A 14,767-nucleotide genomic window follows, 5' to 3' on the forward strand; every position below is an offset into this window, starting at 1 on the left:
GCCCCACCTCGGAGTCACACAGGTAGGACAAAAAGTTAAGCTAACACTCAGGCTCCAGGCTGCCGGCTTCCACTCTGTCATGCCACCTCTTCCCTGCAAAGCAGACTCTTAAAGCCTGTAGGCTGCAGCAAGGCAGGGCAGAACTGGACTGTGGTTTGACCCATCAGTTCTGCCTCTGCAGGGGGATGTGCTCTGAGGGAGTCGAGGACACATGGATAGAAAGAGGAGGGCAGCATATCCAAGGGAGCCCTGAAGACCAACAAGTTTCATTTCCTTGGCTTGACAATGCTTGCTTTGGCTCAGCCTGGCCAGCTGCAGGGATGTATCTGGAGAAACCCAAATAAAACAACCTTTCCTTTCTCCTCAACCTATTGGGGAATGATACTGGATAAACAGAGACCTTTTGAAGCATAAGGCAAGAAAAACAGACTGACACAGATGAGTCTCTGGGGAGAAGGAGAGGTGATGTCTATAATGCATGCCGTGGTGGCAAAGACTATTATAGTAAAACTGAATATGACCAGTGCCTAGACAAAGAGAGCCAGTATCCTTCCTCCAAGATGAATTCATTCGGATGTAGGAAGAATATCAGAAGTCTTCTCCTTGCCCTGCTGCTATGTCATATATGTGATTTTAAGACTCCCAAAGGCTATTCCATTACTTTTCACCCTACACTAATATAACTACTAATAGTGCTTAAGTTTTCTTTCATAATTTTTTTTTTCAAGAGTCTTCCAAAAAAATCTGAGGAGTTGTATGTGGTCCTAGGACTGTGGGCTAACCAAGCTGAATGTACAACTTGAAAGCAGCTTAGGGGTAAGGAGCACGTCCCATTCACCTCTGTATCCCCGGCATTTAGGGTTAGGGTAGGACTTACAACACACAGGTACTTTGCAAACAATGAATGAATAACTACTCAGTCACAGCCATATCTGTAAATCAGATATCTTATCTCGAGATCACCTTATACATTTTATGCATCTGGTTTCATCAGATTATCATTTTAAATTATCTTTCTCACTAATAAGCTATTTTTAAGTGTTAGTTTTACAGTTGCTTTGGCCCAGTATTTACCAAAAAAAAAAAAAAAAAAAGAAGAAGAGAAAAAGTCCTAATAAAGCTCCACTGATTACAGCACATGAATTCTGGAAGCAGTCACAGGGCTGGGCCTGAAGGCCAAGCGGTCGCTGTATCTCGGGCAGCTCCCACCATACCCTCCACCTTCACACTGACTAGCCAACACTTGTAGGGAATGGAGAGTGAGCTTGAAACACTACCTTGCCATTGTCTAGGATATACTTGTCCATGACAGGTGCAGGAGCGGGGTAATAGGACGACGTATTTGCTTCCTCACTGAAAGTGCTCCGTAACTCCGGCTCGGGCTCGAGACATTCTGACTTTACTTTTTCCAAGTCAATGGCGGGACCTAGGCAGTTAAGAAAAGAGATCTGTCTAGAACTCCAAGGAAAATAAAAGGCAAATATTTTAACTAGGCATCTGTCAGCACATAGTGGCACACACAAAAAAAATATGCTGGCTTATTTTTGTCCATTGGACTACAATTAAACCCCAGCTTGAAAATAATATGAGGTATGAACATCACAGGGGAAAAGGTGGCAGACAAGAATGGACTAGATTCTAATTAAACATGAATGAGAAGCAGTCTTCTAGGGTGTCACTGTCTGAATGAAAATGCAAGGGATTCAACTTCCTGCAGGGGAAAGAGGTCCTTTTAAGACTGGGGTGGAGACAGCGTAGCAATGACTGCAGTATGCAAAGTGTGTATTTGCCAAAACCCCATCCCTGGAGCCTACGTGAAACGGGCCACAGCAGAAGATAGGAAAGCAGGGGGAGAAATGCAACAGCCTCCCCTGCCCAAGACCTAGTATCCAGACGGGCGCATTTCAACCAAGAAATTAAAGTACAATACAGATTAAGCCCCTGATTGCCTGAACCGGCAGCTATCCTGATTTTTATTTTAATGCAATCAACACAAATTATGTATGGTTTAAACAGTAAAAGGCAGGAGATAAGTGGTGGTGGTTTCTAAGGAGGACTTTTTTTTCCTCCATTAGCTTTTTAAAATGATGGACTATTTTTCAAATCACCTGTTGTGTCTTGATTACCAAAGGGCAGAAAAACAGGGTAAGGCCGGATAGCTTGATTAACTTTTATAGGCGAGCAAATCCAAAGGCCAACGGAGGGTTCTGGCATCCTGGAACTTCTCCCTATGCAAGTATTTCAGGAGTTAACTGGGGTCAGAAATTTAGCTACTGCCAAAGCCGGTCCTCAGGACCGCACACGTAACTTAAGTCACCAGTGAGTTTCATGGTCCCGGCTTCCCTTATTCTTACCATGTGGGCCGCTTGGTACGGAGCTGTTTGTGTGCCAAAGCCCTCACCAACAACCTGGCTGTAATCTGCTGTGCTAAATGGCCATACCCTTGGCTTTGGCTGGTGGTGAGGAAGGTATTGGTGATTTTGTTACAAAAATTCCTCACGATAGGGCTTCCTAGACCAATAAAACCCTTTCTGAGTTGCTGGTAGCTGCAAGACAGATCTTGGAAGTCTCCAACAATGCAGGTGCACGCGTGCTCAGCACGCGAGTGCGTGCTCAGTCACTGCAGTTGTGTCTGACTCTGTGCGGCCCTATGGAGCCTCAAGTCCAACAGACTCCTCTGTCCATGGGGTTCTCCTGGCAAGAAGACTGGAGTGGGTTACCATGCCCTCCTCCAGGGGATCTTCCTAACCCAGGGATCAAACCCATGTCTCTAGTCTCCTGCATTGGCAGGCGAGTTCTTTACCACTAATGGCACCTGAGCAGCTAAATGAAGTGTGAAGGCACAAAGCTGAATGCAGCGAGGCTGGAGAGCGGCGCAGAGCTCACTGAAAAACAGGACTCGTCTTGGGAGACCGAATTTAGGTCTTATTCCTAGTTTGGCTATATTTTAATTGTGTGATCACAGGCGAGTGAATTGTGGATGCACAAGCTGTCAGAATGAGGGACTGATAGCATCGTCACCATTCTAGGAGCATCTCCCAATTCTGCGTGACCTACTCAAGAGCTGGGCCTAAGGCTTTCTTTTCTTTGTCCCCCGCCCTTGGCATGAGGAGGTGTTCTCTGACTGGTAAATGAACAAAAGAATGGCAAGAATGAATGAATAACTCTAAAGTTTCAGAAGCAGATGCCATAGTTTCTCCTCTCTTTGTATGAGATCTTGGTTGTATTTCTGAGATATAAGCAAACTCAAGTGGAGCATTTGATCTTTTCTTAGGTCAGGGAAGAAGCAAGTACTTTGGCTTTCCCCAAAGGGCATGGCTGAGTTGGCTCCTGAGGCCTCTTCCTGCTCTGACATTCAGCAGCAAGATAAAGGAATGGAGCCATGCAGCCGATGGAGCACAGGTCATCTTAGGAAAAGATAGTGTCCCTCCTCTAAAGCCTCCTCTTCCTTCTATGAGAGGAAGATGGTGGACAAGAGAGCGAACCCAACTCAGCTGACTTCAGTCTAGTGCTCGTCCATTTATCTCCACAACAGCTGCCAAAGAAATCTACTCACAACCAAATCTTTCCCGGCTTAGGCTCCCACTACCCTCAAGATTAAGTTGTGTACCATAGCCTCCTTAAGGCCCTGAATACAGCCAACTTCCTCTTGATCTCTGGCGCTCAGTTCCTGCTCTCCCCAGATGCTGTCCCTCAGGTGCTGTGCTGTCCCAAGCATCTGAACCTCTGGACGTGCCACTGTTTTGGCCTTGAATGCCATCTCATCTGCCTGTCAAGTCTCTGCTCAGACTGCAGAACAGAGCTTAGGTATCTCCTTCGTGGGGCCTTGCTCTGATCACTACCAGGTACAGGGTCTCTACATCGTAAATACTTCCAGCGAATTATATTTGGAACCATCTACCAATCTGTCTGCTGTCCACATCAAACTGTGAAGCTCCTCAAGGGTAAAGTTTTACTCTCTCTGTAATCTTGGCACCTAGGGCAATGTCTGGCACCGTTCAGGCTCTCAGTAAATTCTTCATAACATGAGAGGAGAGAGTGAGTTGTGGGCAAGAAAGAGACTTAAATGGGCTGAGGCACAGATTCTGAAATAAAGCCCTGCTGCTGAGTGGAGGTGCCTGAGGTGAATGGGATGTTTATAGGTATTTGTTCTCAAATACCTGTGACCTTTTTGCAGCCCAGGAAGTATAAGTTAGGGCTGTAAAATGGAAACTGGAAACATCTAGCCAGGGGAACGGACAGTTCTGATGGCTACACAGGGACACATAAAGAGCAGGGGCTGAGAGCAAAGGGTCACCTCCTGGCTCCACCCTCACTGGTCCTCTCTTCTAAGGCAGACTCTGCTCCCTAGAGGCCTGCCTAGCCAGGTCCTTGGGTCTCCCTCCTCCCCTGGTAACAGTTAGCTGCACTCATCTATTTCTCTCTCTGCCACCCCCACTAGACTGTGAGGCCGGAGGGCAGAGGGAGACTGCATCTTTTTATATTAGAGACCAGGGCTCAGCACAGTGCCTGGTGCCAATTCGATTGTCAACAGGTAATTTTACACATCAATAAGTACTTAACCTTTCTGACTCTTGTCTCATCCTGAAAGGAGGAATGATAACAGTGACTCAGCCAGGCTGCAGCGTAAAGGAGTTAACCTCATGTATGTAATGACTCACACAGACTCTGGCACAGCGTGGGGGCTCAGGACATGGTGGCTCCCCACCCCCACCCCCGCCCCCGCCCCCGCCCCACGCAGGGGTCATATTTGGGTGCTCAAGTTAGTCACTGCTAATCCCTGGGAACCAGGGCCCCGCTGGTCTTCTTTTGCCCCAAGTCCGTGGCAGGAGCCTGGCCCAGAGCAGGTGTTCAGGCTCTCACGGCACACACACCCACACTGGGCTCCCCTCTGCCAGCTTGCTCAGGGACCAACAGAGTTGTTTCGTTGAATGCTGAGCCTATTGTAATGGGATCTTCCCGCTCCCAAGCTCTCAAGGAACTCTATTTCCTAACATCCCCGATCAGCACATTTAATACCTGACGGCTGCCAGGGATTAGCACTGCTCTCTGCCACTGCCTCCTCTGGCATTGTATACAGAAGGACCTGGTGTCTCAGCAAGGAGGACAGACCAACCAAAGGCTCCTCCTGGAAGCAGTTCGTCAGGAGACCCGGGTGTGAATCCTGAGACACATCTCCATCGCCTCTCTGTGCCTCAGCTTCCCTACCTGCGAAATGGGGAGTGCTAATAGCCTCCAGAGAGCGAGGCAGGCGCACAATGGAGGCTCAGACACCGGCTCAGAAAATGGCAGATGAATGAAGGGATGAATCAGTCAATAAAGCAGCATGTCTAGTAGTACAGAATCAGAAAGAGAAGGAACAAAAAGCATGTGGTTTCTTCCCAGAGAGGGAGGGCCTCTAGTGCTTTTAATTTAAAAGGGGGAGAAAAACACTTCACTGCAAATTTTAGTCGGCTCCACTATGATGCTGGCAATTTACATCTCATTACAACAAACGCTTCAGATTGCTGTTTTGCTTTTAAAAATTTCTGAGGCATTGTTCTCCTTCAAACACATGTGACCAAATTAGCCACGATAATAAGCACTTGTGCTAAGAGACGGCACTGCACGATCTGGTGCAGATATTTTAAGTAACAAAGCAACTTTTTTTCACTTTGTGGGAAGAGTAGGAATCAAAAAAAAAAAAAGCCTTTTGATCCACTTCAGGTTTATTTTGGAGAAAATAAAATATACCTTCCATGGAGAGAAACCTCTCAGCTGGGTTAAAAAAAAAAAAAAAGCTTTTGAAAGAGTATAAAAGACACCGCTTGTCTTTTCATTCAGTCATTCATGAGCCCATTCATCACACAATCCCTGACTGCATACCAAGATCGAGCCCTGGAAGAGGCATTGGGGACCCGGAGACAAATACAGCATGCCCCAATTCTGGAGACGCTGAGAATATAGCACGTGAAACTCTCATTATACCGCATACAAATAGCTGTGAGTTGTCGGACAAACACTGGATTCAAAGCTAGAAAACCTGCTGCAAATCCTGGGTCTATTATTTCCTTTACCTTTTTAAGCCCCAGAGGCCTTTCCCATAAAATGGGAACCGTGGCACACAGTAAGGGGCTTGGTAAATGTTTGCTGGCACAACAGATAAATGAAACTGTAACATTCTCTATTCTTGTCTAGCTTAACTGGACTAACGCCATTCTCCCTGAAAATCTAAGAAGTTGATGCGTATGTTCTATTTGCGTGTTCAGTCATGTCCGACTCTTTGCTGCAACTCCTCTGTCCACAGACAGGAGGTTTAAAAATCACCCGTTTCTTCAAAATATGTTATGTTTGGACACTAAAAATCAATTCTGACTTCTGTTGAAACAAAAAAGGCTAATAATATTAGATTTTCTCTTGAAAAGTATTGAAGTCTTCCATTTATTCCTGCAAATGAACAGGACTTTTCTCTGTTACTGGTATAATTCTAGTTTCTTCCTAAATATAAAGTGAATCAAAAAATCAAATCAAAATCCTTAAAGCATATGCCTACTTTGGTGGCCCAGAGACATACTGGGTTTGTCAAAAAAAAGATGATTCTACTTGTTGAAAAGGAGCTGAGCATGGGAAGAGCTACAGCAAAGAAGGAGATACACAGAGGCCTTGGAAAGAGATGGGAGATGGCCCACAGCTTGGGCAGCTGGATCTCCTCTCTCAGAAGGTATCGGCCACTCTCACCTGTTGCCGCAGCTACGCATATGGTTCTTAGCCCCGTTGTGCTTTCAGTGAGGGCAGGGACAAAGCTGGTCTCATTCCTTCAGTGAGAGTCTATTAGGCACCCACTGAGTGCCAGCCCTGAGCGAGGTAGCTTCAAATGATGTGCTGTCCAGTAGTGGAAAGAGACAGACCACAGACCATTAATACCATCCTGCAAGAGTAAGGATAAAGACTTGGGAATACAAGCAAAGGAGGAGGTGCCGCACCTGGAGGAGACTAGGAAGGCTTCAGAAGGACAGTCACAAATTTCTGGGCTGGGGCTTGGAGCTGGCCGCACGGGTTGGAGTAGGGTAGTTACTGTCACACGGGGAAGGCAAGTGGCACATTATTGAGGCTCACTGATCGACCAGGATGTGGGCAGCGTCATGATCTGCACAGGTTTGCAGAGAGATAACCATGGGCTCAGGGACCCTGGAAGGCCTTGAGGGACAGGTGAGCTCCTGGAACTTGAGATAAGGTTGAGGGAAGATGGCAGGATGGTCAGGCAAAGCAATGGGATCACTGTCAGCAGCGGCTCCTTGGGGTCCTTCCCCCAACCCTCCCCGTTTTCTGAGGGCTCTCTGTGGGTGAGGGTTGGAGTAGGCTTTGCTAGGCAGAGGCAGGAGAGGCCATTCCAGCCCTAAAGACTGGATTGGGCAAGACCCCTGCAGCTCATGCCTGCCCCCTACCACCTCACAGTGGGGCTGGTCCCTTGGGGAGTTGAAACTCTAGAGCAGCAGAGCTGGAATGGACCCAGAGAGCCCCCTCTCTATGGAGCAGAAGCCCAGCAAGACAGGCGTGGCAGAAGGGGGCCCAGGTCCCCAGTCGTGGTGGCCAAGGTGTTTTACCCACATTCGAGAAGTGTAGGGGCCTGTTTCAAAGGACATATTTGCTTCTCCCTAAAAAGGAAACGTGCTGACACCCACTGAACATCTGTATTAGTCGTTGCTGCTGTTTAGTCACTGTCGTGTTTGACTCTTTGCGATCCCATGGACTGCAGCCCGCCAGGCTCCTCTGTCCATGGGATTTCCCAGGAAGGAATACAGGAGTCGGTGGCCATTTCCTTCTCCAGGGGATCTTCCCAGCCCAGGGATCAATCCATGTCTTCTGCACTGGCAGGCAGATTCCTAACTGCTGAGCCACCAGGGAAGCCAATTTTACACCAAAATAACTATTAAAAAAAAAATCTTTTAATCTTGACACCCCAGTATCAAGTTATTTGTTTACTATCTTCTGGGTTAGGATGGAAACTCTGAGGTCAGCCACTGTCCTGATCACCGCCGTATCCCAGCCCCCAGTGCAATGTCCCTGGCATACAATAAATACTCATCAAACACGTGCTTAATGAAAGAAGTTAATTTTTAGTAATTTGCCGAAAGTTAAAAAAAAAAAAAAAAATCAGGGTTGCTAGACTCTGAAGGCCTGCTCTTACCACAGCCCTACACACCTTCAGCTAACTGTGGTTTTCAGACTGCACAGGCTTCTCACGTAATGTCCACCTTGTGGGACCCATACTGCATCTCTGACCTTCTTTTGCCTTCCTAGGTGTCTGTGAAGAACTCCACAATTGAGGAGGGGGTGCAGTGGGGAGGAAGTGAGTTACCAGCATTCATCTCACCTCTAGGAGCTCTGAGCCTGTCCTCTGCCAGCTGGTGGTCAAAGCTGGGCTGGCTCTTCATCTGTGGTCCTGCCACTTCCCACCCACCCCAACTGTCTGGACCCAGGCAGCGTTCCAAATGGCAAGGATATGCACAACAGCATGGGTCTGTCCTGCCAGACAGGCACTGAAGGCCCCCACACATGTGCTGAATGCACATGAAATGGCCTTTGGATCTGGACCAGAACTGGCTGGGTGCCAAGACTGAGGGGCTGTGGTACGAAGGAGTGGGGTAGGAGGCACAAAGGCTGCCCTCAGATTCCCGAGGGGCTGCGGTGGGGCACAGCGAGCACCCGAGGGCAGGGGCTGGGGAGGCGGAGCTTCCTCATGGTGGCGCTGACATCTCCCGAACAAGTCAATCTGTGACTGGCCTTGCTGGCGCTCCCCTTCAGTCCATGAGCTGTTCTAGAGCAGGAGCTAATCGGGATTTGTCTTTGCTAAGTGTGGGTTGGTTGATTTGCTTGGTTTTAAGACCCGATTTCAGAGTAGCAGGACAGTCCAGGGCCCTCCTTCCTCTTTCTCCCTAGAGTTCACTTTTCCAGGGCAGTGGGGAGGGGGCTGAGGGACAGCTCCAGTCTGTCCCTGAAGCCCATGACCAAAGGGGCAACTCTGAGGTTGATGGGCTACAGGCCCCTCCGAGGGGAGGAGCCCCTGTGTCCACCTGTGTGAGGGCTGGGGCAGTGCTAGGGGCTCTCACCTGCCTTTGCAGCCCTGGCTGTCCCTCCTACCTACCTCTCCTCTGTGTAGTTTGGTCAGGGGTGACTTGTGGTTCCTGAATAAGCCAGCCTCTCTCCTAACTCCAAATCTTTATCAGTCTCTCCTGTTGTCTGAGACATTCATTTCCTCTCTCTGGGCCCACGTCCTCATCCGATGATCCTATCTACTGCTGAGGTGGTTTTCTCTACGAAAAGCAGCTAGCATCTGGCCCAAAGCAGGTGTTCACAGGGGCCAGCCCTTGCCTGGAAGGAGAGCTCTCCCACCTCCGTTTCCTCGGACTGGCAAAGCCAGCAGAAAACAAGCCTGCCACACAGCCACACTGAAGCCCATGACCAACGGGCAAAGCCCTATTTCAAGTGAGAAGCACGTTTCCTGCTCTGGCAACGGAGAGAAGCCCAGTGACTCCTGCATGTTCCCACTCCCCAAGCAGGGTCAAAGGGACAGCCTGGAGCTGTCCCTCAGCCCCCTCCCCACTGCCCCGGAAAAGTGAACTCTAGGGAGAAAGAGGAAGGAGGGGCCTGGACTGTCCTGCTGCTCTGAAATCAGATCTTAAAACAACCTAGGGTGAACTGTGGCTAATGCTGATCCCGTCAAGAGTGCAAAAAGTCCTTCGAAGGGGAAGATGGCCCATATCTTTAGGAGACACAATTCTCATTGCTACACCTTTTCCTGCAGCCCAGGGTGAGGGGGCCCAGGGCACAGTGGTGTGGGCCCCAGCCCACCAGTAAGCAAGGCAGTGGCAGGCTGTGGACCTGCTGGGTCCTGGGAACATGAAAACCTGACCTGATGGGCTATCTCCCACCTATCCTCTTAGTCCTTTCTCAAAGCCCAACTTTTGTGAGTACTCCCGTGTGTTGGTGAGAGTGAACTGAAGGCTGAAGGAAGTGGAAAAGTGCCCTGAGATGAACAAGCCCCGGGAGGAGAGCTGTGACAAGGCGAAAACTGAAGAATCAAGGGGGCCCAAAGGAGTGCTTGAGGACTGGAGAGAGGAGGATGGAATTCTGCCCTGGAAAAGTGCCTGGAGGGAGAATTCAGTACACTATATCCCAGAGAGCCTGCAATCAAGTCCAGGCATAGCTGTAAAGCAGACAATGCAAATATGATTTCTGAGGACTTACAAGGCAAAGTAGCAATCCCCAGGAGATGCTAGGAGACCTGGACTGGCCAAAGATTAAGACAAGCCAAGACAACCACATCTGTGCTCTGCTGTAGGACAATGAGTGCCTCTGGTGCGCCAAGCATCGTACACACATCTCATGTGCAAACTCAAATGGTAGTACATCACTAATGCTGGACTCACTGAGCACTTACTATGTGCCAGCCCTTGGGCAGAAGTCTGTACATGCCTTTGCTCATTTAATCCTCTTAAGAACCATAGTGGCTGGTATTGTCACTGACTCCACTTTATGGATGAAGGAACTAAGGCCCAGAAAGTTTAGTAACTTGCCCAAGTTAACACAATCAAAATATGGAAAAGCCAGTGTTCAAAACTCCAGTATTTCTGACCTCCTAGTCAGTGACCAGGCTCTCCTGCCTGTGTGCAGTACGCATTACGATATCCATTTTACAGAGGAGAAAAGAGAGGCTGAGAAGGGTTAAATTATTTGCTTCAAGTTGCGCAGTTAAAGAATTCGAAAGCTGAGATTCAAACCCAAGTACTATCTGCTGCCACCTATCTGCTGCCAAAGCCCACGCTGCCTCCAGTACAGGGGAGAGCCAGCAGGAGGCATTTGGCTGACATTCGCTGCTTTTCAAAGGCACCACCAGAGACCTGTGCTGAAAGACTCCAGCTCCAACCGCAAAGGATTTTAAAGATCAAAGCTGGTATTTTAACGGACTTTGGACAGAACACAAGGCACGAGCCCAGAGGGGAACAGAGGTGATAGAAACCCAGCTCTAAAGAGCCAAGACAGATTTGCAGGGCACAATGGCTTTCTCCTTCAAAAGTTTCAACCAGCTTGTGATCTGGCCAACAGGGGCATTATCTCTTCTTTTGCCTTCTGCTCTCTCAGAAGGAGACAATGCTTAGGCCTTGCAATAAGGCTACTGGAATAGTCCAATGAGATAAAAGTGTCACGGCCTCTGCAGTCTGTCAAGTGTCATGTGTATGTGAATTACTGTTATTATCCTTAGTGTCTGTTCCTCTTCTGGTCAGAATTCACCATTTCCACCTACCTTCCCTACAAAGTGCACACAAAATCCAGAGCCATCCTCTGCCGCCTTCCTGCAGATCCAGCACTTGCTATGTTCTGTCCCGAGCGCAAGTCTGAGCTCCACCTCAGGCTGTGTGTGCAGCTTGGAGGCAAGGACTCTGTCTCCTCCTCTCATTCCTCACTGAGCCTTTTCCAACCTTAGTTGAACTCATGGTACCAGAATCACACCAAAACCATTTTATCTAGTAAGAGGTACTTAGAGTGCTAAAAGCTGAGGGTAACACCTGAGCTTTGGTCTCTGACCTCTAAGAACAAGGACTCTGGACGAGGGGAACTCAAGAGAGATGCTAGAGTTCAGTTTCTCCTACACGGGAGCTCACCCTCGTCACTGGCTCTCACTGCTCTGCTTCCCCTACACCCCTGGGATTCTCTGAGTCTGCCAAGCCCTGGTTTAATAAACACCACTCTCACCCCCTAGGCTCATGAATGTTTTCAAAAGGGACCGTCTTCCTGTATCTCCAGCACCTAATACAGTCCTGGCACAAAGGATACCCTTAAAAAACGATAGATGAATGAAAGGATAAATGAACGAATGAATACACGAATCTGTATTTTATAAATTAGAAGATCTTCATGCTTTTCGTGTCCTTGGCATTTATTTCTTTGGGAGAAGACAAACAGGAAAGGGCAGGAAAGGAGAAAGAGCCTGGCACTTAGTAAACACTTGCAATATGCTGGTTACAGTGACGTATTCTTTATACCTGCTTCCCCTTTTAATTCTGACACTGTCACGGAGGCCGGGAGAGAAGAAACTTTCAGAGTTAGAGAGTGAGGTTCCTTTCCATCAGAGAGGGCTGCATCCTATGCTAAGATCATACAAAAGGAAAGCTCTGTTTTACAGAGAGATGTCCTTTGGGGGATTAGGCTGGGGGTCACGCCCATGTCAATGACATTTAAGTACAAGGGCATGTGGCCAAAGGCCCAGAGAGAGGCTCTCAGAACCAGGTGTCAGGAGACCCATAGAAATAGACCTGTGACACCTTCTGGGCTTGTTTCCTCATCAACGACATGAGGGCCATAGCCTACATCCTCTCTGAGCTCATTTGCCACTCCTTGACTCCATGTTCTAGAGAATTTTTCTGTTAAATAGATCTTGTGTTTATTTGCGGAATGAATGAAGGAATGAATAGACAAATGAGTAAGTGAGTCATCCAGCGAAGTCTCTGAAACATCTTACACCATCTTGCTGCTGCCCCTAACCTCCACGAGGTGTACCATCACAGCTCCTGGCTGCTACGGGACCTTCTCACCAATCAGAGGTCCTCTTCAGGCTCCTGCTCTCTGCTCCCTCCTGTCTATGGCCTGCAGGAGCCCTATGCCTGGGGGAGTCAGCAGTTATTCTTTGTAAAATTGAGTATCTCTAACCTGCGGATGATCCAGCATCCTTGAGATGGGTACCCTGGCAACATGGAAAGGAGAAAATACTCAAGGGTGGGCCTCTAAGAGCACTGCTTGAGCCAGTCCCCAGGGGAGCGGGGGCAAGGAGGGTGTAGCCCAGGCCACACATCAGCCCCCGACCAGGATGTACTGCTGAGATTCAAAGACGGTCTCTCAGTCCCTTCCTGGCTCTTCTCTACCTTGTTATTGGCTTCCTGGAGGTGTGTACTGTACAGGGGCTGTTACAGCAGAGAATTTTCTCCCAGACTCATCCAGAGAGAGTTCCACCTTCAAATGTCAGCCGCTTCCCCGGAACCACATTCACTGCATTTCAACTGCATGCTTACATGTTCACCTCCATCACCGTGCCCTCCCCAGCCTATAAGGTCTGAATCTTCTCTGTGTCTCCCCAAGTTGCCAGGCTCAGAAAGCATGTGGTCAATGTGAACTGACTGAAGAAATATGTATACGGCCCCCTTTCTCTACTATAAGACCTTGAGAGGCAGAGAAGTTGGTAAACCTGTTCAAGGTGATACAGCCTTGACTGGTTAGGGAAGACGAGTTAAAAACCAAATCAGACCATGTCTGATGCCCGCTAGGGGTACGGGAAAAGGTGCTTATGGTAATATAGCATCAACAGAATACCAGAGAGTATGCTGCGTATCCCTATGCCGTAAAAGGGATGTTATTATTTCCATTCTACAGATGAGAACACCAAGGTTCAGAGACGTGCCCTCTGCCTACACTGCACCTCGCTCTTCCCACGCACTCACTCCTGCCTGAGGAAGAAAAATGCATTCATCAGACTCCGGATTAGAAGTCACTTTCTTTAGGAAGCCTTTCTTCCCCAGTCTCCCAAATTCAGCGCGTGCCCCTCCTCCACTGTCTCACAGCAGAGCTTCTGTCCCTGTGCTGGCACTAACTGAATCAGTGGCTGTCTCTCCCACATCAAACTTCAAGATCCTCAAGGGCAGAGGGCAAGGGCGGTATCTTAAATGTAGTGAACTTTGCCTGCTGCTAAGTCACTTCAGTTGTGGCCGACTCTTTGTGACCCCATGGGCTGTTGCCCACCAGGCTCCTCTGTCCACGGGATTCTCCAGGCACGAATACTGGAGTGGGGGTCGCCAGGCCCTGCTCCAGGGAATCTTCCCAATGCAGGGACTGAACCCGTGTCTCTTGTGTCTCCTGCACTGGCAGGTGGGTTCTTTACCACTAGTGTCATCTGGGAAGCCTCACTAAGCAAAACGCCTGGCACACAGTGGCGACCAGTAAATATCTGTGGGAGAAAAGAGGGAAGAAAGCAAGGAAAGAATGTTCCCAAAGCCACAGAACTAGAAGTGGGGAAGTTGGGTTTGAATCTAGGCCTGCCTGGTTCTAAGGACTAAACCAGACCAGACTACCTCCATGAAAACATACAAACTCCCCTTAGAGTAGACAGCCTTTTATTATACTCTTGGGGATTTATCTTTTGCTAATCAATGGATCTTAAGCTTTCACAGGTCAGGGACAGCTTGATCAGATGTGACTTTTCTGGTCCCTGGAGCACAGAGCACCCCATGTGGTGGGTGCTTTATGCATAACTGTGGCTTAAGCTGACTTATGTTCAATCCATTGATCAGAAGGTGACTCAGATCAGAGAAGAGCCAGCCACTGGCCCTCAAGATGGCACAAGGCCTGTGGGGTGGGAGTGCCTAGAATGACCAAGACACTGAAACCCCAGCTGGGGCCAAGTTTATCTAAGCGTTTTAAGACTAAAGAGGCACGTGTACGGGCACGCATGCGTGCAGGCTCAGTCACTTCGGTCGTGTCTGACTCTTTCCAACCCTACGGACTATAGTCCACCAGGCTCTTCTGTCCATGGGATTTGTCAGGCAAGAATACTGCAGTAGGTTGCCATGTCCTCCTCCAAGGGATTTTCCTGACCCAGGGACTGAACCCGAATCTCCTATGCTGCAGGCAGATTCTTTCCCGCTGAGCCACCGGGGAAGCCCGAAGAGGCATATACTGATACAAAATGCAGTGTCTTAGTGCTCTCAAGGGTTAGGAGTGGCTTCTGGAGTTTAAACTA

At 48.8% G+C, this 14,767-nt stretch overlaps 2 protein-coding genes across 2 annotated transcripts in view; both read right to left on the reverse strand.

Annotated features, from left to right (window-relative positions):
- Positions 1 to 14,767, reverse strand: part of AGBL4 (AGBL carboxypeptidase 4) — a 1,455,026-nt gene that overhangs the window by 229,784 nt on the left and 1,210,475 nt on the right. The gene's annotated exons all lie outside the window — the stretch shown is intronic.
- Positions 1 to 14,767, reverse strand: part of BEND5 (BEN domain containing 5) — a 49,300-nt gene that overhangs the window by 14,629 nt on the left and 19,904 nt on the right. The window contains exon 4 of the mRNA XM_069591000.1: positions 1,278 to 1,426. Within this exon, the coding sequence (XP_069447101.1) occupies positions 1,278 to 1,426 (149 nt within the window). The remainder of the gene's footprint in view (positions 1 to 1,277; positions 1,427 to 14,767) is intronic.

This window comes from Ovis canadensis, chromosome 1 (genome assembly GCF_042477335.2).
Source record: "Ovis canadensis isolate MfBH-ARS-UI-01 breed Bighorn chromosome 1, ARS-UI_OviCan_v2, whole genome shotgun sequence".
NCBI classification, from domain to species: domain Eukaryota; kingdom Metazoa; phylum Chordata; class Mammalia; order Artiodactyla; family Bovidae; genus Ovis; species Ovis canadensis.